Here is a 26,699-nt window from a genome sequence, read left to right as displayed (position 1 = left end):
CTGCGTTCAGCCGAACCTCTGCTTAGAGAAGCGAAAGGTAGCACGTAAGTGTACGTGGTTGGATCCAAAGGTAAGAACCACGCAGAACCACATTCAGTTTCTACCTTTCGCTTCGCTAAGCAGAGGTTCGGCTGAACGCAGCCAATTTTGGGGATTTCAAGCAACGCGGCGAACAAGCCACGTGGTCGCGTTCAGCAGACCAAGCCGCTCAGTAGCAATCGAACGTGATTGGCTCTTACTTTTAGAACCAACCAATCAACGCAGAGTGTTGACGAGACGAACTCAACAGTTGTGCAACAGTTGTGTCTGCTTAACGCGCCCATTGGCAACATTGCGTGCCGCCAAACCGCCTCCGCCATCGAGAGAGGGAGACCTCTACTGACTCCTATCACGAGGCGAGACATCGAAGCTCATAAAAAGAAATAAGCTCTAGCCGCTCTAGGTAGAGGCACTGAGGCACGCGTCATACGTGGTCTCATACGTGTCTGTACCCTGTAATGCCCTGTATACGCCGATCCGCGCCCCGATCGTTTTGTTGTTGCGTACGTGTTAGCGTGTTGCGTCAGTGAGTGCAATGTCGAGCCGAGCCTTTTTCGGGTGATTCGCGCCAGCTAAAGGTCAAGTGATTTTCGTGGCATGTGACGTACAACCGGAAAATGGCCGAGTCCGAGCAGAGAGGTAAAGACGGTTGTAACACGGCGTCATCGAAGGAGACGATGGTGAAGCAAGAGAAGCGCGATACGCTGACGAACGGCGGGAAGGGCTCCGGTGATGACGCGGACAGCTTCGAAGAGCTGCCGCTTGACATTGGCGAGCATTACCTCGTCCGCAGGTCCGACGACTCCTGGCGTGCGTAAAAATATGATATTTCTCCTTACAACTCCGCCCTGAACCTTATTCCTCGCGTAAACGCGGATCACGGATAATCTCCATTAGTGGCCCGTGATGTTTATCAAGCACGAGCTCATAGATTAATTTTTTGGCCTTGACGTATCGACAATATTTGTCAAGATTCACCCGAACGAAGCTCAAGCACATTGTGATGATTAATTAATTAGTTGCTCGTCGTGTGTCCCTATGAGATCGTGCTACGATAAAATTAATCTTTTTTAATAGGCAGAGTTAAATGTCTGATATGACGTTATCATTGATTATCTTGCATTGTTATATAGATCCCGCTGAAATCATTCAGACGCGTTATAATGAAAATGAAAGTCACTACGAATATTATGTCCACTACGACGGACACAACAGAAGATTGGACGAATGGGTACCACGTGACAGAATCATGTCCAGCAGATTTGATATGAGTGAAATAGAGCGGCACGATAGGAGTTCCGCGACTGATCTGCTGGCAGATTCTTCCGATCGAAAAATCACTAGAAATCAAAAGAGACGTCACGATGAGATTAACCATGTGCAAAAAGTAAGTAAAAATCTATACTGAACAGACGTGTTATAGATTTAATTTATATATATATATATATATATATATATATATATATATATATATATGCTCATACAAAACATGGGGTCTGTTTCTTTTAGCTGCACTGGCTGAACTGACAAGTACTTGTCTCACTCCAACTTGATGCACCAGTTTAGTCCAGGACCCCTATTCTGTAACTCTAACGACAGTGTCGGTATCGTTATGTCGTCGTTGCGCAGCTTTTTTTCCATATAGTATACCTGCGCAACGACAACGCAACGATACCGACACTGTCGTTACAAGTTACAGAATAGGGGTCCAGTTTAGCCAGTGCAGCTGGCTAAAAAGAAACAGACCCATGTTTATGTATGTATGTATATAGCTACGTATTTTTATTATTACTGCATTTAATGCACCGTAGCATATTTTTATTATTTTAGACTTATGCAGAAATGGATCCTACTACAGCCGCATTGGAGAAGGAACACGAAGCTATAACAAAAGTCAAGTACATAGATAGAATACAGATTGGTAAGCATTATTATCCCCCATTTATATATATATATATATAGTTCCGATTAATGCAAAAAGAATCTCATGATTTTCAAAAGTTTGTTTCTAGGTAAGTACGAGATTGATACTTGGTATTTCAGTCCATATCCAGAGGAATATGGCAAACAAACAAAACTCTGGATCTGTGAATATTGTTTAAAGTACATGCGTCTCGAGAAAACTTATCGATATCACATGGTAAAATAGATCAACTATTTGCATTTGCTTCGAGTTTTTATCAAGAGCATGTATGTACCTACTATATGATTGTGATTAATCTTGTTTCACAGAGTGAATGTACCCACAGACAGCCAGTTGGCAAGGAAATTTATCGAAAAGGAACATTGAGCATTTGGGAAGTAGATGGCAGGGAACATAAAATTTATTGTCAGAATCTATGTTTGTTAGCTAAATTGTTTTTGGATCACAAAACCCTTTACTTCGACGTAGAGCCGTTTCTCTTTTATATTTTATGCGAGGTGGATAAGCACGGGGCACATTTAGTTGGCTATTTTTCAAAGGTACAGTATGGTAGATTTTAAAAAATACTTTCAAGTATTAGCTAATAAAATAAAGATTTCTTCAATGGTTTCAATACACGTTTTGCAATCATTGTTTCACATAAAAATACATGAAACTTTGTTCACGTTGATGAGAAAATCTGTTCCTATAAAAAAAAAAAAACGTTACGTCTTCGTTTTATTTTAATTATAATTTTCGAGCTTTGTCAGATTTGTACGTATTATATTATTTTTATCCTAAATTTTATTACATTTTCAGGAGAAAGAATCACCCGACGGTAATAATGTAGCATGTATTTTAACTCTGCCACCTTTTCAAAGACAGGGCTATGGTAAATTGCTGATAGCTTTCAGCTATGAATTAAGTAGAATTGAACAAACAGTTGGAAGCCCAGAAAAACCTTTAAGCGATTTAGGAAAGTTATCTTACCGCAGTTATTGGAGTTGGATTCTATTGGAAATCCTTCGAGATTTTAGAGGGACTCTTAGTATTAAAGATCTTAGGTAAGATGATATCGCGCAATCATATATTATTATATTCATTAAAATAATGATCATTTCGTAAACAGCGTATGAAAAATTTAAATTTATTTACAGTCTAATGACCAGCATCTCGCAAACTGATATCATCTCGACATTACAAAGTATGAATATGGTTAAATATTGGAAAGGGCAGCATGTTATTTGCGTCACACCCAAATTAGTGGAAGAACATATAAAAAGCAGCCAGTATAAGAGGCCGCGTCTTACAGTCGATAGCAGCGCATTGAGATGGGGAGCGCCACCTCGGAAGAACGTAAAACCCGGCAAGAAATAGTGTGCTTGGATGGGCTGATGTAATGGTATTTTTTTCACAACGATTATCCGGATACTATTTGATATATCACCTTAAAGCTCGATGTACTCTTTTATATTAATTTAATGGTGTGACATTTATAAATTTGTAACGTATCGTACAACGTACACAAACAATACGCCATTCGCCGAGTGATTAGTCGATGAGCAATACGTGATGTGCTTGATATGATACGTGTTACTAAAAAGAAGCACAACTCTTCAAGTTTTGACGAGTAGGATTCATTATTTCGGAAAAAGGTGTTGTTAAAAATTATCAAAATTAATTTTCCCGCTAATAAAAGACGTATAAACGTTCATCTTCACAACTTGATAACAGGCCTTTGCAAGTTTTATTTACAAGTGCCGTTCCGGTAAACGATACCATGCAGTATTAGACTATTCTAATTTATGTAAACCAAATAAAGAATGCGTCTGCAGACAGAAACACAAGTTTTTTTTGTCATATTTTCTGTAATACACGAATGCATGATCTACATAATTGGAAAAAATGATGAGTAAGTAGAACGAGTAATTATATTTTGGAGCTCGTAGATTTATAAAGTTGGACGGCTGAATCCACGGCTGCTCTAGCAGTTCCAGGTGCCATGCAAACTCCGTAACCACCGTGTCCATAATTATGTACAATCTATAAAAAGACACTCGATCTGCAATATCTATAAATTAATTAATATAAACTATTTTCACTGTCCAAGTACTAACTATAGCTTCAGAATGATTACTAATACGACTCCCTTCTCCGACTCTGACACCACCTTCCCGGTGTGGTCGCAAGCCGACTTCTTGCCGTGAGATTTTCGCATTTTTCAAGGACGGAACTAGCGTCTCGCATCTTTCGCGAATCGCTGCGGATTCGTACGGACACACGTTCATATTTTCGGAATCGAAGCTTCTCGAGCCACCTAAAGTAACTACACCGTTGAAGCCTGGTATGACGTAAGTATCGAGCTCGCCATAAAAGAACATTTTCATCCAAGGTGCCTTTACCTATGCAGATGAACAATTTTTGAATAAACACGTAGTGTGCGAGAAAATCTCAAGAGGAGGATCGCATTTATAGATGAAGAAAGGTTGATGATCGATTCGAGTGAGAGAAATATCGTACTTTGAGCACTTGGCCACGCAGAGAAACGAGACGTCTGTCGTTGCATAATTGGCGCGCTCCAAGCCCGGTGCAATTTATTATAATATCGTAATCGTCAATCAATTCTTTGAGAGAATTCACGTCTCTCTGCTTGAACGTAATTCCGTTTGCGTGCAATCTAGCAAAGCAATCAACTTTTACTACAGTTCTTCTACCTTTAATTAATTATGTCATACACGATTTACCGTTGTCTAGCCCATGGAAGATACAGCGTGCTTTGCGTGAGAAGAGTCGAGAAGTACGATCCATACTTCCACGTGCCATTAACCAGTTTTAATTCTTCTTCGTTCGCTCTTCTATATACCGGCACCACGTCTTCTAGCCAATGATTCTAATAAAAGTTGATACGTAGTCAGCTAAACTCTGAGATGATGCATTAAATTTTTTCGATGGATTTATTACGGAACAAGTCTTGATTTATTAGAATTTTATTTATACGCATGATGACATCACCGTCTAGATAAAAATTATTTTCTTGTCAATCTTACCTTAACAACATTCGGAGATGAATTTGCGAATATATATCCAGAAATAGCAGTCACTCCAGCACGGGAGGCATCGTTCATTTTTCGAAGGGCATCATAAAATTCGTAAGAATCTTTTATCCAGTGTCTCAAAAAAGTAAATTGATTATGATTCATAAATAAATAAATAAATATATATATATATATATATATATATATATATATATATATATATATTTATATTTATATTTAAATCTGGCTTTATAACAATTTTAGAGAATACCCGTTTTAGAGAAATGTAAAAAGAAATATCTTAAAATATCAATTTGTTTCGGAATACATACACTCTCATAGAGAGTTTGACTCCTAAGAAAACGCGCAACTTGAAAGGTGGTAAAAAGATTTCTTGTTTATACCTTGTTATTGCCTCACTAGGACCACAGAATGAAGCGCCGACTCTAAAGATCCCCGCTGCTACATGACTGACGGTATTATCAAAATCTGATGCCAAGACTGTTATGTCAGCGTTATGAAAGTACCCCGCTTGTACAAATCCGGCCGTCGTTAATCCGACGACCCCACCACCAACGACAGCTATTTTCATTTCGCTATTAACTGCAGCGTAATAAAAATAATTACAAATCAAAGATTAAACGTTGAGGAACGTCGTAGCACCACTTGACAATTATATTTGAGTGCCTGGGACGTACGAGCTATCCTTGTGCATGATAGACACACAGTAATGCTGATTAAAAGCAATAAAGTGTTTACGACTACTTGAGTGCGGTCTGCTTGTGTGCGTAGTGCGTTTCGATGGAAGAATCAACGTATGTATGTACAACTGTTATCATTGAGTGTACTTTTACCGCGCGTGATATGCATTTTTTATTAAGTATACAGCAGTGAGTAAATCGGCTGCGCATTTAATGCTTCTTCAGAAAAATAAAAATTTCATTTTAACGATCCACGTATAGACTCGTAGAATCCAGTAATGGACGTATAAAGCCCAGATCTTTATCTCTAAAATGGATATTGTTTGAGTGACGTAGCATATACGATACGAATAACCATAAGTTAATATCTGACATCATCTATGAGAGCTCTTTTATACGAAATGCAAAATACTTTGAAATTTTTACTTTCAACGTTATGCGTTAGGATAATTATGATGCATCATATATGGAGAAAATCAAGTAATACGTGACTATTATTCTTTTAATCAGATTACGTTTTTGTATACTTTATCTCATCATATATTAAAGTGTTGAATGTTTTTAAACTAAGAAAAAAATGAACGCTCTAATTTTAAATGAGTCACATGTGTATTTGTGACAAGTTAATATATAATACAATGTACATACATTGCAGTTTTTCGAATATATTCTTACTTTTATAACAAATCGTATTGACACGACGTTATCGACAATAATCGTACGTACATTATATCCATTGCCATTGCGATCCTCTAATGCAGAGTGTCTCGGAACTAATACGGGAATTGAAAAATTCCTTGCAGCAAAATAAATAAAATTTTGCTCAAAATATACTTTTGAGTTTTTGAGAAAAATGACTTGGGAAACGTAGAATCTTAAAAATCTTTAATGGTCACGTGTCATTAATTTCGTTTCAAGAGCATCATTAGCAACATGAGATGTAAAGATGCAAACATTTTTACTTTTTTACTACTAGATTATCTTTCTGATTAATAACGCTTTTCGGTAGAATGAACCATCACAGTTCAGAGACCGTCTATTCGACACGTCTCGATATCGATGATATACGAAATAGATTATTGACAGCAAGTTGATAAAAGTTACGGACGCACGGGATCAAGATTTATCAGCTTAAGATCACGCGTTCTTGGTCGGAAAAAAAAAACACGTTAATTGCGAGGATATTTACAACCGTCATTCGTAGTATATATTTTCCGACATCTTGCATCATTTTCACTTTATCATTATAAAAGTCTCACGTTCGAGACAATGTACAGTTCTTCTCATTCTTACTTCACGGTGATTTCCCGCGCACAGATTATATGTTTCGTGAGAAGAAAAAAATTGACTCGCTCCAAAAAATTTACAAAACCGATATCGCGAGTAGGGCTAGCTTAAGATTTACTGCAAGGTTGGATAGTATAATTCAGCGGAGGAGGCGGAATTAGAAGAGGCAACGGAGTCGGCGGTGGTGGAGCTTGAACAGATGTCAAGGTAGTAGTTGTGGTTTGCGGTTGTTCAACCGCTCGAACCGTTGTATTATAGATCGAAAGATAACTGGGCCAGAGATGAGGCGGCGGTGGGGAACCGGGAGGCGGCGGGGGTGGCGAACGGTCGTCCATTTCGTCGGAGTCGTCCATCATCATGGCTGTCAATGGAGTAATGCGTGGTTTCTCCAACTTGATTATCTTTACCTGTAAAAATGTAAGAAAAAAAACATGTCTTACATAATGCAACTAAAAAATATCTCTTGAAACTGAGCCTCTTTTTCTAAACATTTTTTCGCCAAATAAGAGAGAAAACAATAATCGCATACCTTGACTTTTTTCTTTGTCTTTGGTGGTCTCGTTCTCTTCTCCTGCTTTCTCGTCTTTCGTGAGCTGTAAATCTTGTCCCTTCTCAAATCCCCGAATCCATCGCGGAAACCTATTCCCTTGGGAGGAGGCGGTGAAGGCATGTCGCCTTCGCCACCGCTGGGACTGGTTCCCTCCCCAGGTTTTATGCCATCGGCGAATTGAACGGACTTTTTGTTTTTCTTTGTCTTTTTCAATTTTGCTGCACTTGATTTACCAGATTTTGCATCAGGCTCCGCGTCTCTGTCGCATTCATTATTCTTATCTATCTCTTCATCTTTGTCGCTATCGTCTTTGATGTTGTCGTCCGCATCTGATAAATCGTTCAAGTTGCCATTGGGCATCGCGTCTCTCCTGAAACAACGTCGTTTATTCGATGACGCACGAATGCAAACTAGACATAGTATATTGAATCTTGAGTAAACTCGGCAAGTCTTTTTTTTTTTTTTTACTGAGATTTCATAAAATACACGTTGCTCAATTCTTAATAAATATCAATACCGACAAAATGTAACAAAATTCTGTAATATTTCCAAGATGATTAAACTCTAATATCGACAAACCTAAATCCTGGTACAACCAAAATGCCTTTTAACGGCGGAGGTGGTAACTCGGGCCATTCCTTTTTAGTTTCGATTTCCACTTGATCTTTATTCGCCGCAGCGGACGTTGTTGTCGCTTCGTCGACTATTATTCGCTGATTAATCGTTTGTAACGGTTTTTCATCATCATCATCATCATCATCCTCGTCCTCATCTTCCGCTTCTTCTTCCTCCTCTTGCTCATCATCTTCCCCTTCAGCCTCGGCCTCGTCTTCATCATCATCCTCTTCTTCGTCCGCGGCGGCGTCCTCGTCTTCTTTAAACAATGTTGTTGCCTCCTCTTCCTCTTTTAAGGGATTAGTTGATGGAGATTCGGCTTGTTCTTCTCCTTCTTTCAATGCTTTCAAAACTGATGGATCCACAATCGCACCTTTGCGGTGATCTAATAAAACCCCACTCGGTTGTCGTGATGTCGTGCTCTTTTCCAATAACCGCAGAGCTCGTCGATTAACCCTCTCTATTCTCCTACGTTCCTTCTCCTTCCTGCGTAACTCGCGTAACCGTTTACGCTCTTCTTGTTCCTTACGGCGTGTCTCGAGTATAGCTTCGTAATTGTATACGGGCTGAACTATCTCTGCAACGCGAGGATATTCGTTCGTTGAATCATGAAATTTTCGAGATGATAAAAAGTCATTATAAACTTGTTTACATACTTGTTGGCTCCGTCCTCGCTGTTGGGAACGCTGTCGGTGTCGCGGGGGGAATCGGGACTGGCACGGGGACTGGTACTGGTACTGGCACGGGCAGTGGCATAGTCGCGACGGGAGCGAGGGTCGTCGTCGCGGCGGGTAAGGCTGGTGGCACAGGCACGGGAACCGTGGGGACGGGGACAGGTACAGACATGGGAACAAAAGGTGCCGAGGGCGAGAGTGCCGGGACTGCTGAGGAATACAAAACCCCACTTGATTGATCTGCAGTCGACGAAGATTGACCGCCGCCGCCGCCGCCGCCGCCGCCGCTGTTGCTGCTACTCCAATCTAATGATGTGGGTACTACTTGAAGGACGTTACCTACGCGAACCACTTGACTGGATCCGGATCGCACAGGCGGAGGCGCGGCTACAGCGGACACTTCCCGACGTGCCGATTGTTGAACTCCATTGAAATCAGCAGGGACCACTTGTAAGACGTTTCCAACCTTTTAAAGCATAGGAAATAATATGTAAATTTGCTCTCGTTTTAATAAACGGACGAGAAACATATAGTGATATCTCAAGTGTCAAATACTTGTACAACTGTAGGCTGCTGTCTGTACATCATCTGTTGTTGCTGTTGTGGAGGAGGAGGAGATGGATATGCGACAACATTGGGGTTGAAATTAGAATATTCTGAAGCAACGGTGGAATCCTTGTTGTGTTGTTTTTTAATACCTAATTCTAATTCTAATCTGTAAAGAATACATTAGACGTGGTCATTACATTGCATAGTGCTTATTGTAGCTGATTATCCCGAATGATTAGTTTTATAGATCAACACTTGAATAAAAAAGTAAACGTGATCAACAAATTAAGAATAAAATTTTGTTGAAACCGATATATATATATATATATATATATAAGGGAATGGGTGTAGTGAGGGCCCTTACAGTGCAAATCCTTACCTATCATCAAGAGATAAACGTTTCGGGGAACTCGTAATAGACGACTCGTCTATACAAGGAGGATAAGTCAAATTCGTCTCTGTATAATAATATTCATTTCCGCCTTCAATTTCGCTTGAATATTGCAAGTTCGTAATAGCTGGGTCCACATTATTAATACCCATTTCTGAGTTCATAATGCTGCTCGTTCCCGGCACAATTCCTGTCTGAATAATAGTTTCTATGCGTCTACCTCTTTCGCCACACACGTTAAACTTTTTGTCATCGTCGTCCGCGTCCTTTTTTTCCCTTTTCATTTCATTTAACCTATCCCTTCCGGGCGAAGGAGATCTATATTCAAAAATTTACCATGGATTTTATATCACAGATACGGGAAAATCCAAAGTTTTAATGCAAATTGAATCGAATTCTACCTGGAAGGTCGCAATTCAGACATTCTGAATGCATGTTCCGGGCTTCTCAATCTTGACATGGACGTAGATTTTCCTCTCCATCTTACATCGAACGGAGATCTGCTTCTCGATCTCGATTGCGATCTCATCCTCAGTCTTGACCTTGACGTCGATCTAGAACGCGATCTCGATCTCGATCTAGATCGTGTTCGCGATCTTAGTGGTGACCAAGATCTCGAGCGTGATCTGGATTTTCGTCGAAATCGTTCTGGAGCTTGACGCACAGGCGAATACCTCGATCGCGGTGGTGTTCGATTTCGTGATCCGTGTCCTAGGTGCCCATGACGGTCCAAATCCGAAGGGTTTTTGTCTTTTTCCCACTGTCGTTCCCTTCTTGCATTAGATCTGTTTGAATAATTTTTGAATTAAAATTTTTGGCAGAAAACATTAGATGCTTCAACGAACTATTTGTATAAATAAATAAAATTATACATTTCATGTTTACATGGATTACTTGTTCAAATCTACTTAATATATGCAAAATATCTGTAAATACCTTTTCCTGTATTTTGACTGCGATTGAGGCGAAGATTGTATCATATCCCTTTCCTGACTTTTCTCTCTATAATACGACCGATCGTCATATTCATCAGGAGGCAAATCCTGTCCAACGATGTACGAATCTATGGATTCGTTACCATCTCGTAAAATACCGCTGTTTTCATATTGCCAAAACGTATGATCCACGTCTTGTGTGTGAAATCTAAACAACATTTATCTCATGTACATTATTGTGTTTTACATGTTTGTAAAAGTACAGTACACAACGCTCTCAAGTCGCCTATTGTCTCGTCTTTATACCAAGCTGTTTGCGAATGCAAGTGATACGAGAAAAGTTTAGACACATTTATATGATGATCAATATTTTATAACAATACCTATTATCTCTATACTTGTCAGATTCTATTGTTCTTTCCCTCAAAATCTCCATTGGGTCATACGACCATCTAGTATCCTTCTCGTGATCTCTATCCGCCGTGTCCGGTCTTCTTCTACTAACCCAGTCGTCACGCGTGCTCTTGGAAGATCCATGCTTTTTTAAGGTATCTATAAATAGATTAATATCTAACACTATAGAGTAAAACTGTTTATGTACAGAGGAACAATCGTTATAACTTTTTTTTTTTACCTTCGTTGTAACTAAAGCGTGGTGGAGATCGTGTGTATCTTTCTTTTCTTTCATCCGTTCTCGATCTGCTTGATCGCTCATCGTCATATCTATCTCTTTTTTTATCTCTGTCTCGCGTACTGGTAGTAGGTTCGTCCTTCTTCTTTGGACTTTTACTACGACTTCTGCTCCAACTATGACCGGGACTTCCACTTCCGCTTCCTTGTCGTTCCCACGAGACATAGGACGGGCTTCCGCTCCTCCTTCTTCTTCCTCGTCCCGAAGGGCTCGATCTTCTTCTATCTGCAAAATCTGCTTTGAAACTTCTGGTGTCCCTTCTGTCAGATTTCTCTGTATCGTCAGATTTCCTTTCCTTCTTGTCCTTATCATGCGACGATCGTTTCTCACTTTCTTTCTTGCTAGGACTTCTCTTCCTGTGTTCCCGGATTGGAGATCGTACGCCCGACCGGACATTAGTATCGCTTCGGTTAGTCTTTAATTTTTTTATGTCATCGTTCTTACTTTCTCTGTCGTAGTTTTCAGATTGTTCGGATCGAATAGAGACAGCCCGCTCCGATGCCGGGGATCTCGATTGTCGTGTCGCTATTATTGACGATTTGGAAACCACGGAAAATTCAGTTGTATCTAATAACGTGTTATCGGTTCCGCTCGTACTCGCTGTGCTATATCTCTGTTCGAAATGATCCGCTTGTTCGGTCGGATATTCTACGATATCATTCTTTAATGCGTGCGACTCCAACAACTTCTTTTGTATTGTTAATAGGGCCGCTGCATGTTGAACAGGATCCTGTAACGGTGTTTCTAAGATACGTTTCTGTTTTACTTGTTCGTTGGTACGACGAATTAAGAGCTGCTTAGGAATGAGTTTAAGTGCATTCTTTCCTTCATTCGCTTCGTCATCTTTCGTGTGCTGCGTTGCTGAGCTTACAGTGGAACTCGCGGCATGCTGTTTATCGCATGGTTTCTCTAAACCATACTCTTCAAAAAGATCCATCTGTTCTGTGGTATGTATTTTTAGACAACACGGTTCGTTAATTGAAATGTCGTCAAATAAATTATCAGCGGTTTTAATGTCAAAATTATTAGCAGAGTCCTTATCTTCCACGTGTACTTTTGTTAAAATACTTTTCATCTCTTCACTCGACGCACGTTTAGTATCGCGTAGCTCGGTTAATCGTAAAGGTATTCCAGATGTAGGACGTGATAGTTTGTCTGCCGTAAACAACATCTCTTTCTTTCTTTTCTCACGAGGCAGAGACGTACAAGAGCTGCTGCTCTCATTAGACACTTGTACATCCTAAAAAAAAAAAACAAAAGAAATGCTTATTTAAACAAGAGATCTAAATGTACCCTTACTATCGGAAAAGAATAAATTCAAAAAGGATCGTAGCCCAAGAACGTGTATTAAAATTATTGACCAAGATTTCATCGGAAATATTTTCATCGATATTATTTTGCTTTCAATAATATGTCTCTTTCTTCATTCATAAAATAGTTTCCCTAGGTAAGATAAAATACTCAGATAAAAATACCTACCTGAGACTTTTGAGAAAGTGCTGGAGAACTAGGACTGTATAATTCCAAGGTCTTCTCTTTGAACTTTACATCCGCGTCCAAAATTCCTTTAAATTGATCTCTAGTTTGATGCTCCTTGATGGATGCAAGCTGATCTTCATTTGTTTTTGAAATTAAATGTTTTACTGGTGTATCTTTCTTTGCTTGTACAGGTCTGCGTGCCACTTCTTCCGATGCCCATGATCTCTCCAATGATTCTCTACTCTGTGATTTTCTATGATAGAAATCTGTCAGATCAGATTTACTAGAACTTTCTGAGTAATCCGTAGTAGAAAGTTCGCCTTTTTTTGTTCTTTCAAATTCTTGTTCGCGCTTGTTAATCTTAGACCATTCGGCATATTCTTCCTCCCATACATCTTTAGCTTCTGGTTTTTCTTCGGATTGAGAGCCCATGTCCCAACGACTTTTTCTAACTCGTTTACTTGGCTTCGTAGTTAATTTATTCACGTCTTCCTTAACATTTTTTTCTTCATCCGTTTTAATCCACTCTTTTTCTATCGCGACAATATCGTTAACCTTACAAACTTCCATTTCTTCGGTATTTTTACGAAACAGAGATTCTTCCTCTATATCCCAATCGTCTGTTTTACGTTGCTTGCTCTTCTGTTCCAGAAGCATCATCTCTTCTCTTTCACCTTCTTCTTGCTCCTCCTCCCATATTCTTATCGCACACAAACGTTCCTGCTTCTTTTTCATTTCTCTTACACTTGCCTTTTCTATTGCAATATAGGTATCCGTTTTCTTATCATATCTAACTTTATTCTCTACCTTCTTCAATGAAGAACCCTGACTGCTTTTTCGTTTACTTGTAATTAGATCTGTTAATGATATCGCTTCCAGACTATCCATTTCCCACTCATCCGCTAAAAGCTGCTTTTGACATCCCTCTTTCTCGAGCTGTGTCAGGGATGGTACATTTAACGTGTTAAAATCTGTTTCTCCCCATTTCTCCTTTTTCTGTTTTTCCAATTTTTTCAAATACTTGGCTTGGTTTTGTTCGTGCAGTAGTCGTTGAGTACGACCCTTTCTTTCCCAGTTTGCAAGAAACTCGACGTTACTTTTAATATCTTTTTCCCTTCTTTTCTTCCTTTTTGTTTCACGTTCCTCATCCGATCTTGCCTCATCTTCACGAATCCTCTCTTCACTGACCGTAGATGATCCATCTTTGTCATGTTCAATATTATCTCGACTATATTTTCTTTTCTTTCGATATTTACCCTTCTCTGAGCCATCCGTCTTTTCCACGTCTCCAGTATGATCTTGACTCGAAGTATCACCATCGTTTTGCTGCATTACAGAATCCATTTCCCATTGTTCGATGAAACTTTCGTCAGACTTTCGTTCTGTTCTTTCCTCTTTCTGTTTCAAGCCGTCCGTGTCCGGTGCACCGTCAGTAATGGTTTTTTTCAGTGACGCAACTTGATCGGACCTCTTTCCATCTTCACTTGCCGCTGCTTCTTCTTTAATCTTTTTTACCGATGTCACTGGCTGTGGTATCTCTGTTCCATCCGAAGGCAAAGTTATTACAGGAGACTTTGATATTATCTCGCTCATATCTCCATTATTAATAGATTTGGCTTCTCGTGGCTTCTTCTTGGCCTTCTTTCTCTTCTTCGTACGTCGATCTGTATCACTGCTGTTGGAATCGGTGCTCATCTTTCTCTTTCGCTTTTTTTTCATTCGCGCAGTGCGTTTCGCTTTTTTCCTTTTCTTTTCAATCTTCTTCTTCTTCCGCTTTCTTTTCCTTCTTTCTTCCAAACTACTAGAGTCGCTACTACTACTGCTACTACTGTCCGTGCTATCTGAATCGGAAGAAGACGACGTACTCCGTACTTGACGTTTGCGTTTCCTTTTTTTCTTTTCCTTTTCTGAATACGAGGAGGTAGCACTACTAGATGAATCACTGCTGGACGCTATTTTCTTTTGCTTCTTCTTTTTCTTCACTTTTTTAGATTCAGTATTTTCGTCACTCAATCGTTCAACTTTGATTCTAACATTTTCCCAATCACTTGGTATTGATTTGGAATCCTCAGATTCATTATTTTTATTTGTATGTTCACGTTGTATATCATCTTCGTTAACTTGTATTTGGCAGTCTGTCGACAGAGTCGATTCCTCACATTCTGTACTCTTTATCGATGTCGATTCTTCTAGAGTTTCTTTATCTTTTCTTTCAGGTTCGTCGTTCAACGGTATTTCCATGTTTATGCCATCTTCAGCTAAATTAGATTCTATATCGAATTCATGATAACTATGTGGAGAAGTAGATTTAACAGGGTTTTTCTTTGGAGAATACTCTTCAGTCACGTCGGTTGTAGTGCATACCATCTTCATAAATTGTTCATATTCTGAAGCTAGCTTCTCATTTCCGGCAGGTTGTAACAAAGAAGGCGTCGCGGCTTCGTCCGTCGTCGTTATATTTTCCATGGTCTTTTCATTGGATTTATCATCTTCTTTGATGCCTTCAGCGTTGCAATCAATTTTGTCTTGATCCGTTACACTACAAGTTGTGGAACATGTCTCTTCTTTTAAAACAGAGAAGATGAATCATTATTATCCCAGAAATTAAAACATCCATGCTATATGCCGTATCTTTATTGTCAAAAATCACTTACGTTGAATTACGGAAACATGCAGTTTATTTACTGGTTCTTCAACTTTTTTTTTTGCCACGCTGACAGACGATATTTCATCATCTTCACTGTCCCATTTCGACTTGGGAAGCTGTACTACAGCCGTCTGCTGCCATCTGGTATCTTTTAGACACTTGGTCGCCGTTATTTGTTGATACCACGTTCGCGTTTGCTGCACCACCGTGTCCTCTGTATCAATCCTGCAATTACAAAGTTCCAGGATAGGTAAAGAAAGATTTGGATAAAATGGATATTACGATATACCGTGGTAAAGATGCTTCGCATATGTCTCGTATCTTCTCGCGACGTTCAGGAGTGACGGCTTGTAAAAGTTGCGAGATGCTCAACAGAAGAGAAGTGCGCGGATTTTCACAATATAACAACTGAAGTCCCCTTGCTGTCCGTTTCGTCAACTTGATCGATTCGGGTGGATACTTTTTGGGTCCATCAAGTCCCTCAACTGTCACGGAATGACGTTTTAAACGATGATTACTTAACAACAACATCTGTTCGAGGTAACGTGTATAATCTTGCGTTGATCTGAAAAACATGACATACAACACATATGCATTCAATATAGCGTGATATGTATTATGTATAGCGCTACACGTAGAACATAAATATATAAGATCTCAAGTTTTACTTGTAAAATTGTTATTAATACTGTACCTGGCTTTTACATTTGTTCGTTCTGACGTATCACGTCTTCTAAGATGAATGATATCGTCGAGAGTTTTACCAGATTTTCGTACTTCCGCCCATGAGTTAATACTTTTCAATAATACCTTTTCTTTCCATTTGTCTTTGTCTTTCTCTTTTTTCTCTTTGCCTTCTACTACTTCCCGTTCCGATGCATCATTTCGTCTCTCTTTTTCTTTCTTACGTTTTGTTTCAGTTCTCGCTTTCGTCTCTTCTTGCTTTTCTTTTTCCGTTCCTTTCTCATCTTTTCCTTCTCCTTTCTCGTCACGACTCGTATCTGTCTTATTACTGTCCCGTTTATCTTTATCATCTTTCTTTTTTTTGTCTTTCTTAGGCTTTTCTCTAGATGATTTTTGCGACGTAAAACGTTCTGTACTTTCATTTCGATCTTTAACATCCTGACTCGAACTATCTTTATCAGTTTTATCACGATGTCGATGCCTTCTAAAAGTACGTAATAGCCGTTTAATAGTTGATAGATCATACGAAAGAATAGTGAAAAAAATATATTTATACATAAAACGTAGGAAAAATATATATTATTGTTGATAAAAATATATTACCTTTCTGAATATTTTCGATCCATTGAATTCGTTTTACGCGCATCGTTCACTCTCTCGCGTTTACTTTTGTCTTTCGTACGTCTTGCGCTTTCAAATAAACCAGCGGCCGTCTTGCTAGCATGATTTTCGTCTTCCATACTTGCTACAAAAGAGTTTTTATCATTGAATGTCTGTGATTTATACCATCATAACTGTATAAAAGCAATACCTGCTGCCATAGCTTCTGCGAGTAACCTTTTACTTTTAGATTCCTCCCTTCGAATTTCTTCAATAGCCAGAATTTTTTCCTCTACAAACGTGTAAATTATAATTTATATACTACCACGTAGAAGCACAGAGATTAATAAATCTTATAATCTTCAAACTATCCATCTCGATTTAAATAAACATTCATTGACGAGAAAAAAAAAGTTGTGAATACTTGATACTACTATAAATATTAACCTTGGAGTTAGATATACAGGTCTATAAGAAATATTCTTTCTGCCCAAGTTATGTAACATTTAAATATCTAGGAAACCCAATGGATAGTTATGTATATAAAAATATAATATACCGTCTTGGGATAAACAGGAATGTAAATCGTAACTTTGTGTCGTCGAGATATTTCGCAGCAAAGATGAAAAAGTTTTGATAATCTACGGGCCTTTTACGATCGAGTAAAACCGTAATAAAAAATTTATCAAATATACATATTATATGCGGTAAATGAATAAATTCCGAGACTTGATATAAAGTATATATACATATAATAGTGTCTCACCTGTCTTTTTTCTCGATTTATTTGTCGTCGTATCATCTTGTACAATCTTATCTTTTGTCTTTAAAGCTCCAGTGGAATGCTGAGACACGTTTGGCTTAACCTGAGACTTGGCTAATGCTTTGAACTGATTGGCAAATGCCATCAACCGTTTTTTCGCTTGAACCTTCCCAAGTACCGGTTTCACCGGCTTTGGACTCTCCAATCTTGCGGTATCACCATCGCTCGTTTGACCTTTCGTACTATCTGGTGTTTCTGGCATTTGTATATCCAACAAGGAGATTGAAGTGTCCGGAGTTGGTTCCTCCGGAACATAAACATCTTTTGATTGCAAAGTCTCCGCACCATCTTTTTCTAATAATATAACGCAACGTGCTTAGTGAAGAATGAACGGGCTAACAAAATCCCATGATAAAATATGAACGAGATATGTTTCTTACCTGGAAGAGATGGTATCCTTTCTTCCTCTGCCATTGATGCAGAGTTTTGATAACCAAAGTTTCAATTACCCAAGTGTCACATCATTCACTCAAGTTCACGAGACTTACAAACGTAATAGAAAATAATTAGTAGCGCTTTATATATATAATATTATATATATATATATAATATTACAGCCAATAGTGAACGTGCATGTTATTTTGCAGTGTTTACAAAGATAAACGAATGATAAACGGTATCGAGTAATAAATATATCGTTGAAACCAGAGAGCTATACAAAATATGTAGTGTGATTCGTAGAATCTAATTTAGGCAAGGTACAGACAAAATTATTCACTGTTATACGATCAAAACGTTTGCTACGTGAAGCAACAACAACAAAAAATCAATTGTTTATTTGTGCTTACCTCAATTATGGAAACAAAGTAAATGTAAGGAAATTATAAACGTCAGGAAAATTATCAAGTCGTCGTGTTGTATAAAATTTGACACAGATTCGTTTGTACATATCTAATGTACAAATAGCTAATTTCACAAATAATAAGAGCATACATGCACGTTCTTAGGCTAGCCAGTCTTTGATCGGAGACGATATTTACCGTGAATCGCGATCTAAATCATCAATACGCATGATACACCTAACGATATTGATGTCACGGCACTTTACAAATTAAATTTCGCGACACACGTGAACGTATCTCGTACATTCGGCTCCAACTTTCATCAAAGTCAAACGAGACTAGTGCGTGAAGCGTGAACGTGAACCACAGCCGGACATGTTGTCCAAACTGCGAGCTGCCCGTGCTGCCAACGCTACGCGGAGAAATCAATGGGCGTTCGCGGGACAGCCATAGAGATAGAACAAAGCGTTGAGTTGCCGGCTTGAAGCGAGTTTGTCCGGTTTGTCGGAGATCCGACCAATCACTCTCGACCGCACTTGTAAATACGCCGGCTACGGTCTCGCGAGTGCGCGTGCGCCGGCGTTCTCCAAAATCTATCCATGGGGGGAGCCATTTAGCCATTAGCGAAGCAGACTCTGCAGACTGCGAACGATTAGCGACGACTAGTTTAGGTCAGTTTAGGTTAAGCGACTCGGAACTCGGAGTAGCGTGGAGTAGCGTCGAAATCATTATCATTTGAGACCTTTTTCTTCACAGGAAATTTATTCGTTCTATTTATCGTAAATCTGCGTCCAGGGAGACGCTTGCGCACGTGTGTAAAAAAGCATTCGACTAGCTTGCAGATATGGATGACAAACTTCGACAAATGGAAGATGAGATGAACAGGTATGACGCGAGTAATCTTCTTCGCGTCTCGGATTTTGTGAGGCATTACGAGATCTCATCCAAGCCTCGTTCGATTATTCTGCATCGTCCGAATATATTCCTGCATGCTATTTTGATATAGTGTAACAAAGCACACGATACATGGAGAAAGTAAAATTGAAACGTTCATCGTTTCCCAAGTGTTTGCAGGGTTTAATTCATTAAATGTAAACTTCAGATTTGAAGCTGAGATAGGAGGGCAGCTTGTAACGCCGATTGTAAGACCGGTGATCGGTGCAAACACATACAATCAGGTCGCTAGGCAATTGGAGCAACATGGACCTACCACGACGGTGGTCGCTGCGGCAGCGACATTAGCGTTTCCTCCGATGATCGGGTTTCCACCGCCGCCACCACCTCCGCCTCCTCCTCCGCCCCCGCCAATATTAATTCCTCAACAAGTAGCGCGACAAGGTAAGATTCTTGATATATGCTGTACTTTTTACAGTCTTACACTTTTACAAACGCGATACACGAGAGTTTACGGTGACACGTGTTACAGGTACGGTCCCTATTACGACGTACTCCTCGCCCGCACAAATAAGTAATCCATACATGTCAAATATGGTGGATCCATGTTTAAGCGCAACACCAAAAACGTACGATTCCGCATCAGCGCCAATGATCCATCCAGAGATCATCGAACAAATTATTAACACAAAGATCCCCGAAGACGAGGGCAAAAAGAAGCCAAAGGTTAAAGGTGTCAGTACAGCGGCTGAATTAGCTATCAGCCAAGGGAAAGCAAGCTCCATTATGGCTAACGCTAGCGCGGAGGAAAGTCACCCTAAGGGTAAAGGGAAGAAAAATAAGAAGATTATAAGGACGGCCGGTGGACAGACGTGGGAAGACCCTTCCTTGTTGGAATGGGACGAAGGTTGGTAACGAATATTTCGTGTAAAAAATTTATAAATAATACTATTTATGTGTTGCGCAGATGATTTTAGGATATTCTGCGGGGATCTGGGGAACGACGTCACCGACGAAATGCTGGTGCGAGTATTCGGCAAGTATCCTAGTTTTCAAAGAGCGAAAGTGGTTAGAGATAAACGGACAAATAAAACCAAAGGCTTCGGATTTGTGTCCTTTAAAGACCCGCAAGATTTCATCAAGGCAATGAAGGAAATGAATGGTGAGCCAAATATTTCGTCCTTTACTATATATGTATATGTTCTTTTCACGTATACGATAAATATTTTCTAGAGTTTAAGAGTGCTAGCGTTTGCACAACGCGCAATATATTTAAATAGAAAATTGATTGCGCGTCTCTCACCGTATAATGATTGATGAAAAAAAGAGAAAATACTGCATGAAGAAAGAGATGAAAACTACAATCTTGAATATTAGACGTAATTAATCGTGCAACAAAAATTGACAATATTCTGCATTTGTTGGCTCGTTCTATTGCGAAGATCAATCTCTCTCTTTCTCTCTCACTTTACGTCTCATTTTTCCTCACGATGATATTAACTGTAATCTTCAATATTGTACGTCTGCACCGCTGCTTGGTTTTATTTTCCAAAAGAACCCCAGCCGTATGATATAAACAGCTGTGGTATGGTCCAATATTGTTTTCTTGGTTGTACGGTAGATTGGCCCGTTCGTGAACCGATGCGCGAATTAGGATGTTCCGCGAACGACGTCGAACTCTCGGTCGTCGCACTCGATTCTTGTCGTTGAGACGCTATTGATATACATGTACATCCATACTGTATAAACATGTTTAAAAAATTTGTTAACATTACATTATACATTTACCCGCGGTTGTTCCAACAGCGTGATTCGATCGCGGACCATGCGGATTCATGTATAGAACAGAGAAAGGCATGCCTCCGGCACCCCAGCTACGAGACACGACGACATCTTTCTTCGTAATTTTTGTAGGAATCTGCTTGCTTGTTGGCAGAGAAGCTCGACGTTCCCGTCCCGGCTCCTCTGACATACCATCTTTCCATGATCTCAACGTAACGTCAGGTACCGGACTTGCAACGTGGCGCCGAGATTGCAATCTGCCAAGCCCAAGAAAATATTCACTGATTAATTATCTAATTCTCTAATATGATGTTGTTGAGACATTGATCGATCTCGCGACGACACAAGTTTTTTTTTAGATAAAACTTGTCGCTTGGCTGATTGTCGATCGTTAAAAATATACAGTACATGTACATGCATTACGTGTGGCGACGCGGTGCATGTTTGTACCTTAAGGTATCGCCGTCTTCTTTCGGTATAATAATGTTGCCATCGTACATTTTCGATATCGGTAACCATCCCCAGCACCAGAGTCCATCAGAGGAGCATGCTGCCTTGATCGTAGGTGCAAAACCATTGCGATTCCAAGTGTCCTTCCCATCTAATAGTGGCGCCGCATAACCGGTACGTGCCCACAATGTGTTTAATATCAATACTAGAAGCAGTCTGGAAACTGTTTCCATTCTAATCTCGTCGTCGTAATATTTAAGCGTGTCGTCCGATTAATTTACCCACGTATCGTCGCGTACGTCGCTGCATTAACCAAGTTTACGCAGCCTTGTTTCCTCTGAAGAAAAAAAATTAATGACGTGAGATACACATATATATTTTTAATAAAATATCGCGCATTTATAAATCTTGAACGTGCACGTGAGTTTATACACGTAATCGCGTAAGAATCCGACAAATAAATTTATATTCTACGCCGTTGAGCCACACAGTTTGAAAGTAAAAAGTAACGTTTGGTGGGTATTAAAATAGATGAATCTATTCGCATCTATTTACATGTATCTATTCATATGAGAATATTTTTTGTTCGCTTTTGAAATGGATAATTTATTGTAGGCCGTTCGCTTTCTCTCTCTTTCTCTCTCTCTAGGTATTTTATTTCCAACACTTCTGAAAAATGGATGACAAACACATCGTCGTGGAACGCCCCCGTGAACGTTGGCACAGTTTTAGCGGTGTATCGTAACATCGCCCATATGAATTCGTTTCGAAGCGAATGTTTACGGATAGTACAGAAGCGAACGCGCCAAAGGAACGCGTTGAACATGGAAGGAAGTCTTTCACTATCGTGCATCCCGCGTGCTCGACGCACCAACGGGTGAGCTCAAGTTCGCAGACCCGTTTGTTACTTGGCGAACATTAATCATCGCCACAATGGTGATTTTGTCGACAGGCGGGTATGCTGTTTACGTTCTTCTCTCCCACGAAATTTCTACAACGGCTGATACTATTTATACAACATTCCTCCTAATTTTAGCACCACGCTACGCGTATACACACACCGTCGCGCACACCCGTGCGACACGGCGTGACAACACAAGTTAAAGCCTATGGAGGAGAAAGATGTTGATCTTCCACGTTACGTCCAGGTGGAGTAAAAAAAGGTCGAGGGGTACACCCCGACGCGCGGATGTGCGACCGGTATTTTCGTGACAGTAATGAGAATACGCGACCGTAACGACGCTGACGTACACGAGGTACACGATGTCGTTCACGTTCGACGCTGTTCTTTTCCATCACGATACCCGCTCCAGCTTCTCACGTAGACGATTCTGACCGCGGTAACGCGGAACCACTATGAAAATTCTATATCGACAACAAAGTTATATGGTAATTTTCGGTTATATGGTAAAATTCGATACGCGAACGTGCCAACTCGCAGAAGGACGTGCCAACGTGATATCGCGTTTTACAAGAATGTTCCTCGCGCTTCGTGCTCGTTGTCTTATCAAATAGATTAAGAAAATTTTGATTTTTTTTTAGATTGGAAAGAGAACGTACCTTCGGAACCTGCCGCTCTATCGTTCGTTCGTTCGTTCGATTTACGCTTCCACTTTCTCTCGGTACACACTCTCTCGGAGCAAATACGGGGCGGTTTCGCGGCTCGGATACGGAACCGTACGGCCGTACGGTTCGCCGGCTATTCGTTGGGGTGGATGCGACCAAGTGCGTCGGGAGGCTGAGCGTTCCGCTACTCATTCAACAACCCCTACCTCCTACTACAAATTCTCATAATACCCCACTCTCTTTGGCGACAGCCAATCGAAAATCTCGGGGGTAGGCTGTACGATCCGACTATTTCGCCGTCTCTTTTGTTTTTCTTTTTTCTTTTTACTTGACGTTACTATTTCTACTACGTCATCGTCGTCGGTCATCATTGTGATTTTTTTTATTTTGTTTCATCTTGGATGGATTTCTCTATCACGGCGGATAAGACGAATTACTTTAGAAAGATTTTGATACGGGTCAGAGATACAGATATTTTCGCTATACCGTATTGATCATATGTGATTTACGTCAAGTATCACCATATAAGCGCTGTTACGCTGTAACATGAAGGATCAAGTTGCAATTTTTAGATACAATTTACAGTTGGCTCGGATATTCCTTTAATAATCGCTAGTAATAACGCCGTAACGAGTTATAACGAGGCGAATACTTGAACTTTACACGCGGTAATCGTGTTTATCCCGATAGGGGTGCGCATGGAATCGCGCGTGTAAGAGCGAATTTGTTTCCAAGTACATTTAGCACAATTAAAAACGATTGGCTGATAATCAAATCCACGGGGGGTGGGGGGTGGTGGAAATGACGTACAAAGCGTGCCTTGCGTACGTCGTCTACGTAGCTCGATTCTTTCAGATTGCCCCAATCATTAAAATATTTCGGACTTGATGATGAGAGGCGATCGAACAAGCGTCCGAGGAACGTTATAAAATAGCGTTATTTATATTTATTTGGCAAGTTGATCGGTCAATCTTCGACGCCTTTCTGTAGTCGCGGACGAGCCGATACGTGGGATTCCGCGGAAAGATTTGTCGCGCAGCATAAAATGCGATGCGCCCCCCTCGTCGTGTAATCGCGACAACGCTCGAGGTCTCTTGTAACATTCTAGAACATTGGCGAATATCGCAGGTATAAAGCAGATACGTGACATTAGTAAATTTTTTCGTCAATATCTTAAGGTTCTTTCTCGATTTTTTTTTAAGGTTTTCATCACCGTACCGCGGAGAGAAAAGGAAAGTAGAGGAAAAGAAAGAGAGCTGAAGGGGAGAAAGAACCTAGCTGTGGCTAGATACGTTAGGAAGGAGAAAGAGAGAGAGAAAGAGAACGTCTAGCAAGTAGCAAGGAATATCTCGCGAAACTAAACGGGCGCAACAAGTAGTTTGAACAAACGAGTGAGTGAACGCAACCCCAGATTGAAGACTCGTCCGATCGCGTGCGCGTATACATGATGTAATGGACGAGATGGAGTTCTGGATATGATGAACAATAGAACGGATATATGACTGCTTGAGGTACTCGCAGGGCCCGAAACTAATCGCTGGCCCGCAGTGCAACCTCGCAATACGTTGATCTAACTTACACAACTGATCCTACGTTCTCCTCTCGACTGCGATGACGGCTTTTACTCAAACGAATCCTACCTTTGAGTGTCCGGTTTCCTTTGCTCGCGCAAACATTTTTTTCCCCCGCTATATTTTAATCTCAATATTACAACTTGCACGACCTGAATTAATTTGAACGTCGAAACAAAAAGAGCGATGATATTTCGCATCCTGGAATCCAGACGCAACATGTGCGGTAACGATTTTTCTGCCACGTGCAGCATCCACGTTCATCATGAACGCGCGCGCGGACGTTATTAAAACGAAAGACAAATATAACGTTCATTGCTCGTGGATATTTACTCGCGTGATATGATATTTGGAATCCAACGAGCGATTTGGTTTAAAGCGTGATTAAATGAGGATTTCCGTTCATTCCCACGTCCAGTTCGTATAGAAGCCACAAAAGTAACGAAGAATTTGTCTCGTGGGCGATCGGGATCGGGATCGAGATCATTGAGATCGGGAGCGCGCGAGAGAGAACCAGAGAACGAGAGAACGAGGTTCGTGAGCTCGAGGTCGTGAGCCCCTTCGGACGTAACGCGTTCTCTTTGGCGGAATTTCTCACTGATGCCTGGTGCTATCCGAAAGGATATTTTTGGCCCCGCAAATATTATCTCGAACGCATCGCGATCTCGGGATTTCGATGCAACTACAAGCACGAGTTACCACGAGCTACGATCTGCTTTCTTTCACCACCGGTTTTGTAGCGTTCAGTGCGCTTTAATGCTATTTGCATAAAGGAGACACGGAGTAGGTAGATACTGTAAAATGTGTACGGTCAACAAGTAACTTTACACGGCGATCGACGACGGCGCAGGCGTTACAAGAGGGTTCCTTTCCGTTGGACCATAACTCCAAAATGCTTTCAGGCTTTTTGCCCTACGGGAAAACATTCGTCGTGTTTTTCCTTTGTAATCGTCGAACCGTAACGTGTGAAACGAGAAGGGAGAAAAATGACAAGGAAACACGCGATCGAGTTCTGCGAAATGAAGTAACTTCCACTTTCATTCTTTATTCCTTGATTAGCTAAGAAGCGGATAAAGAAAAAGAAGAGAGAAGGATTATAGCTGCTCTATTTGATTTTAATTATTTGAACTTTTCGTAATCTATTTAAATCTTTTATAAATCGCAGACTTTTGTCGACCATTTCAAATTTGATAGACTAGAAACATCGTCTTAGAGAAGACGAATTTTAAGAAATTTCCGAGTAAGAAGGAATGAATGAGCGTTCTTATATTTTGTATTCCACGGGAAATCGATTTCTATCTTCATTTTTCTTTTCCTGGAATATTTACTTGAATAGGTAAGCTTGGTGGGAAAACGTATCGTTGCTTGTCACCTGTTGCCGCTAAGCCAATGAGCTCGGATTTCCGGTATCATCGTTGTTGCAAATAGCGCCGATTGCGAAAATAAAATTGTTGCTTGTCACAGATATCTGATTTCCTTTATATATTATATATATAAAAAGAAAAGATTATATAAATACAGTGTGTTTGGTTTAGGTTTAGATATATACACTCTGTAATTTTTTTAAATGATAGAGTTATAAAAATAAAATATGTCTCAAACAAAGATTATTTTATTTAAGAACGTGCTTGTTTGTTTCAGGCCGGTACGTAGGATCGCGTCCGATAAAACTTCGCAAGAGCTCCTGGAAACAAAGGAATTTAGAGTCTGTCCGCAAGAAGGAGAAGGAGAAGCAAGCGTTGATCGGTCTGCTCACCGGTCGATGACGAGATGCACGTCCTTTTATTATATTTAATTGTTCATCGACAAAGTTATAAATAATCGATAACCGCCTCGATAGTTCGGAACGTGTCGGACAAGTCACCGTGACGTACGGCGACGATATTCAGTTTCACCGTCGACTATTTTGCCAGAATATACGCCAATAAAATCACAATTACAAATTTGTTATGTATCTTGGATTTCACGTCTTGATATTATTCTTCTTGATACGAATATCCTTGTCAGACTTGTTTTCCTTTAAGATAGATGACAGTCTTGTGCCAAAATAC

General features: G+C 40.1%; 4 protein-coding genes across 14 annotated transcripts; 2 read left to right on the top strand and 2 right to left on the bottom strand.

The window, feature by feature from the left end:
* Window positions 1-440: 440 nt before the first annotated feature.
* Window positions 441-3,784, top strand: LOC112453157 (histone acetyltransferase KAT8). Its single transcript, XM_025013740.1, has 7 exons — window positions 441-849; window positions 1,173-1,426; window positions 1,870-1,960; window positions 2,052-2,179; window positions 2,272-2,502; window positions 2,762-3,006; window positions 3,100-3,784. The coding sequence occupies exons 1-7, from the start codon at window positions 657-659 to the stop codon at window positions 3,317-3,319; spliced, it is 1,362 nt and encodes a 453-aa protein (XP_024869508.1). The 5' UTR covers window positions 441-656; the 3' UTR covers window positions 3,320-3,784.
* LOC112453160 (D-aspartate oxidase-like) lies at window positions 3,773-5,678 on the bottom strand. The gene is made up of 6 exons (XM_025013745.1): window positions 5,382-5,678; window positions 4,990-5,113; window positions 4,687-4,832; window positions 4,463-4,619; window positions 4,060-4,344; window positions 3,773-3,985 (listed from the first exon to the last, which is right to left on the bottom strand). Exons 1-6 carry the CDS (start codon window positions 5,567-5,569, stop codon window positions 3,872-3,874), a joined length of 1,014 nt encoding a protein of 337 aa, XP_024869513.1. The 5' UTR covers window positions 5,570-5,678; the 3' UTR covers window positions 3,773-3,871.
* A 34-nt stretch (window positions 5,679-5,712) lies between these two features.
* Window positions 5,713-26,602, top strand: LOC112453158 (RNA-binding protein 42). Of its 9 annotated transcripts, XR_003040581.1 has the most exons (10): window positions 18,995-19,056; window positions 19,142-19,270; window positions 19,488-19,723; window positions 19,812-20,186; window positions 20,247-20,441; window positions 21,194-21,283; window positions 21,587-21,685; window positions 22,161-22,388; window positions 22,548-22,767; window positions 26,290-26,376. XR_003040581.1 is itself a non-coding variant. In XM_025013742.1 (8 exons), exons 2-7 carry the CDS (start codon window positions 19,230-19,232, stop codon window positions 21,664-21,666), a joined length of 1,017 nt encoding a protein of 338 aa, XP_024869510.1. In that variant the 5' UTR covers window positions 18,995-19,056; window positions 19,142-19,229; the 3' UTR covers window positions 21,667-21,685; window positions 26,290-26,378. The 9 variants fall into 9 exon arrangements, 4 of the variants coding, with proteins under 4 accessions (XP_024869511.1, XP_024869512.1, XP_024869510.1 ...); XR_003040580.1 differs by lacking the exon at window positions 22,548-22,767 and having other exon boundaries at window positions 26,290-26,377; XR_003040578.1 differs by lacking the exons at window positions 21,194-21,283; window positions 21,587-21,685; window positions 22,161-22,388; window positions 22,548-22,767 and adding exons at window positions 23,054-23,236; window positions 23,933-24,468 and having other exon boundaries at window positions 18,994-19,056; window positions 26,290-26,379.
* On the bottom strand, window positions 6,269-18,757 carry LOC112453154 (protein split ends-like). 3 transcript variants are annotated; one of them, XM_025013733.1, is made up of 19 exons: window positions 18,584-18,757; window positions 17,984-18,086; window positions 17,547-17,897; window positions 16,992-17,072; window positions 16,784-16,925; window positions 16,191-16,664; window positions 15,786-16,061; window positions 15,504-15,721; window positions 12,850-15,413; window positions 11,314-12,610; window positions 11,063-11,231; window positions 10,681-10,887; window positions 10,146-10,529; window positions 9,733-10,062; window positions 9,360-9,519; window positions 8,787-9,270; window positions 8,095-8,707; window positions 7,495-7,885; window positions 6,269-7,372 (listed from the first exon to the last, which is right to left on the bottom strand). In XM_025013733.1, the coding sequence occupies exons 2-19, from the start codon at window positions 18,015-18,017 to the stop codon at window positions 7,073-7,075; spliced, it is 8,475 nt and encodes a 2,824-aa protein (XP_024869501.1). In that variant the 5' UTR covers window positions 18,018-18,086; window positions 18,584-18,757; the 3' UTR covers window positions 6,269-7,072. The 3 variants fall into 3 exon arrangements, with proteins under 3 accessions (XP_024869501.1, XP_024869502.1, XP_024869503.1); XM_025013734.1 differs by having other exon boundaries at window positions 12,850-15,410; XM_025013735.1 differs by lacking the exons at window positions 17,547-17,897; window positions 17,984-18,086; window positions 18,584-18,757 and having other exon boundaries at window positions 16,784-16,921; window positions 16,992-17,074.
* Window positions 26,603-26,699: the final 97 nt, after the last annotated feature.

This window comes from Temnothorax curvispinosus, unplaced genomic scaffold, assembly GCF_003070985.1.
Source record: "Temnothorax curvispinosus isolate PA1 unplaced genomic scaffold, ASM307098v1 QBEX01004092.1, whole genome shotgun sequence".
NCBI classification, from domain to species: Eukaryota; Metazoa; Arthropoda; class Insecta; order Hymenoptera; family Formicidae; genus Temnothorax; species Temnothorax curvispinosus.
This window is presented reverse-complemented; position numbering and strand designations above follow the sequence as displayed.

Bases quoted from the DNA above. Each gene is read 5' to 3' on its own strand.
- LOC112453154 (XM_025013733.1), bottom strand. From the start codon at position 18,017: ATGGCAGAGGAAGAAAGGATACCATCTCTTCCAG. The intron at 8,708-8,786 runs GTATGTAAACAA...CTCGCGTTGCAG, and splicing joins AGCGAGGACGGAGCCAACAA to AGATAGTTCAGCCCGTATAC. The intron at 7,886-8,094 runs GTTTGTCGATAT...ACGTTGTTTCAG, and splicing joins TTGGTTGTACCAGGATTTAG to GAGAGACGCGATGCCCAATG.
- LOC112453160 (XM_025013745.1), bottom strand. From the start codon at position 5,569: ATGAAAATAGCTGTCGTTGGTGGTGGGGTCGTCGGATTAACGACGGCC. The intron at 5,114-5,381 runs GTATAAACAAGA...TACTTTTTTGAG, and splicing joins CCTAGTGAGGCAATAACAAG to ACACTGGATAAAAGATTCTT. The intron at 4,833-4,989 runs GTAAGATTGACA...AACTTTTATTAG, and splicing joins CATCTCCGAATGTTGTTAAG to AATCATTGGCTAGAAGACGT.
- LOC112453157 (XM_025013740.1), top strand. From the start codon at position 657: ATGGCCGAGTCCGAGCAGAGAGGTAAAGACGGTTGTAACACGGCGTCA. The intron at 1,427-1,869 runs GTAAGTAAAAAT...TTATTATTTTAG, and splicing joins AGATTAACCATGTGCAAAAA to ACTTATGCAGAAATGGATCC. The intron at 2,180-2,271 runs GTAAAATAGATC...CTTGTTTCACAG, and splicing joins AAACTTATCGATATCACATG to AGTGAATGTACCCACAGACA.
- LOC112453158 (XM_025013741.1), top strand. From the start codon at position 19,230: ATGGATGACAAACTTCGACAAATGGAAGATGAGATGAACAG. The intron at 19,271-19,487 runs GTATGACGCGAG...TGTAAACTTCAG, and splicing joins ATGGAAGATGAGATGAACAG to ATTTGAAGCTGAGATAGGAG. The intron at 20,442-21,193 runs GTGAGCCAAATA...TAATTTTTGTAG, and splicing joins GGCAATGAAGGAAATGAATG to GAATCTGCTTGCTTGTTGGC.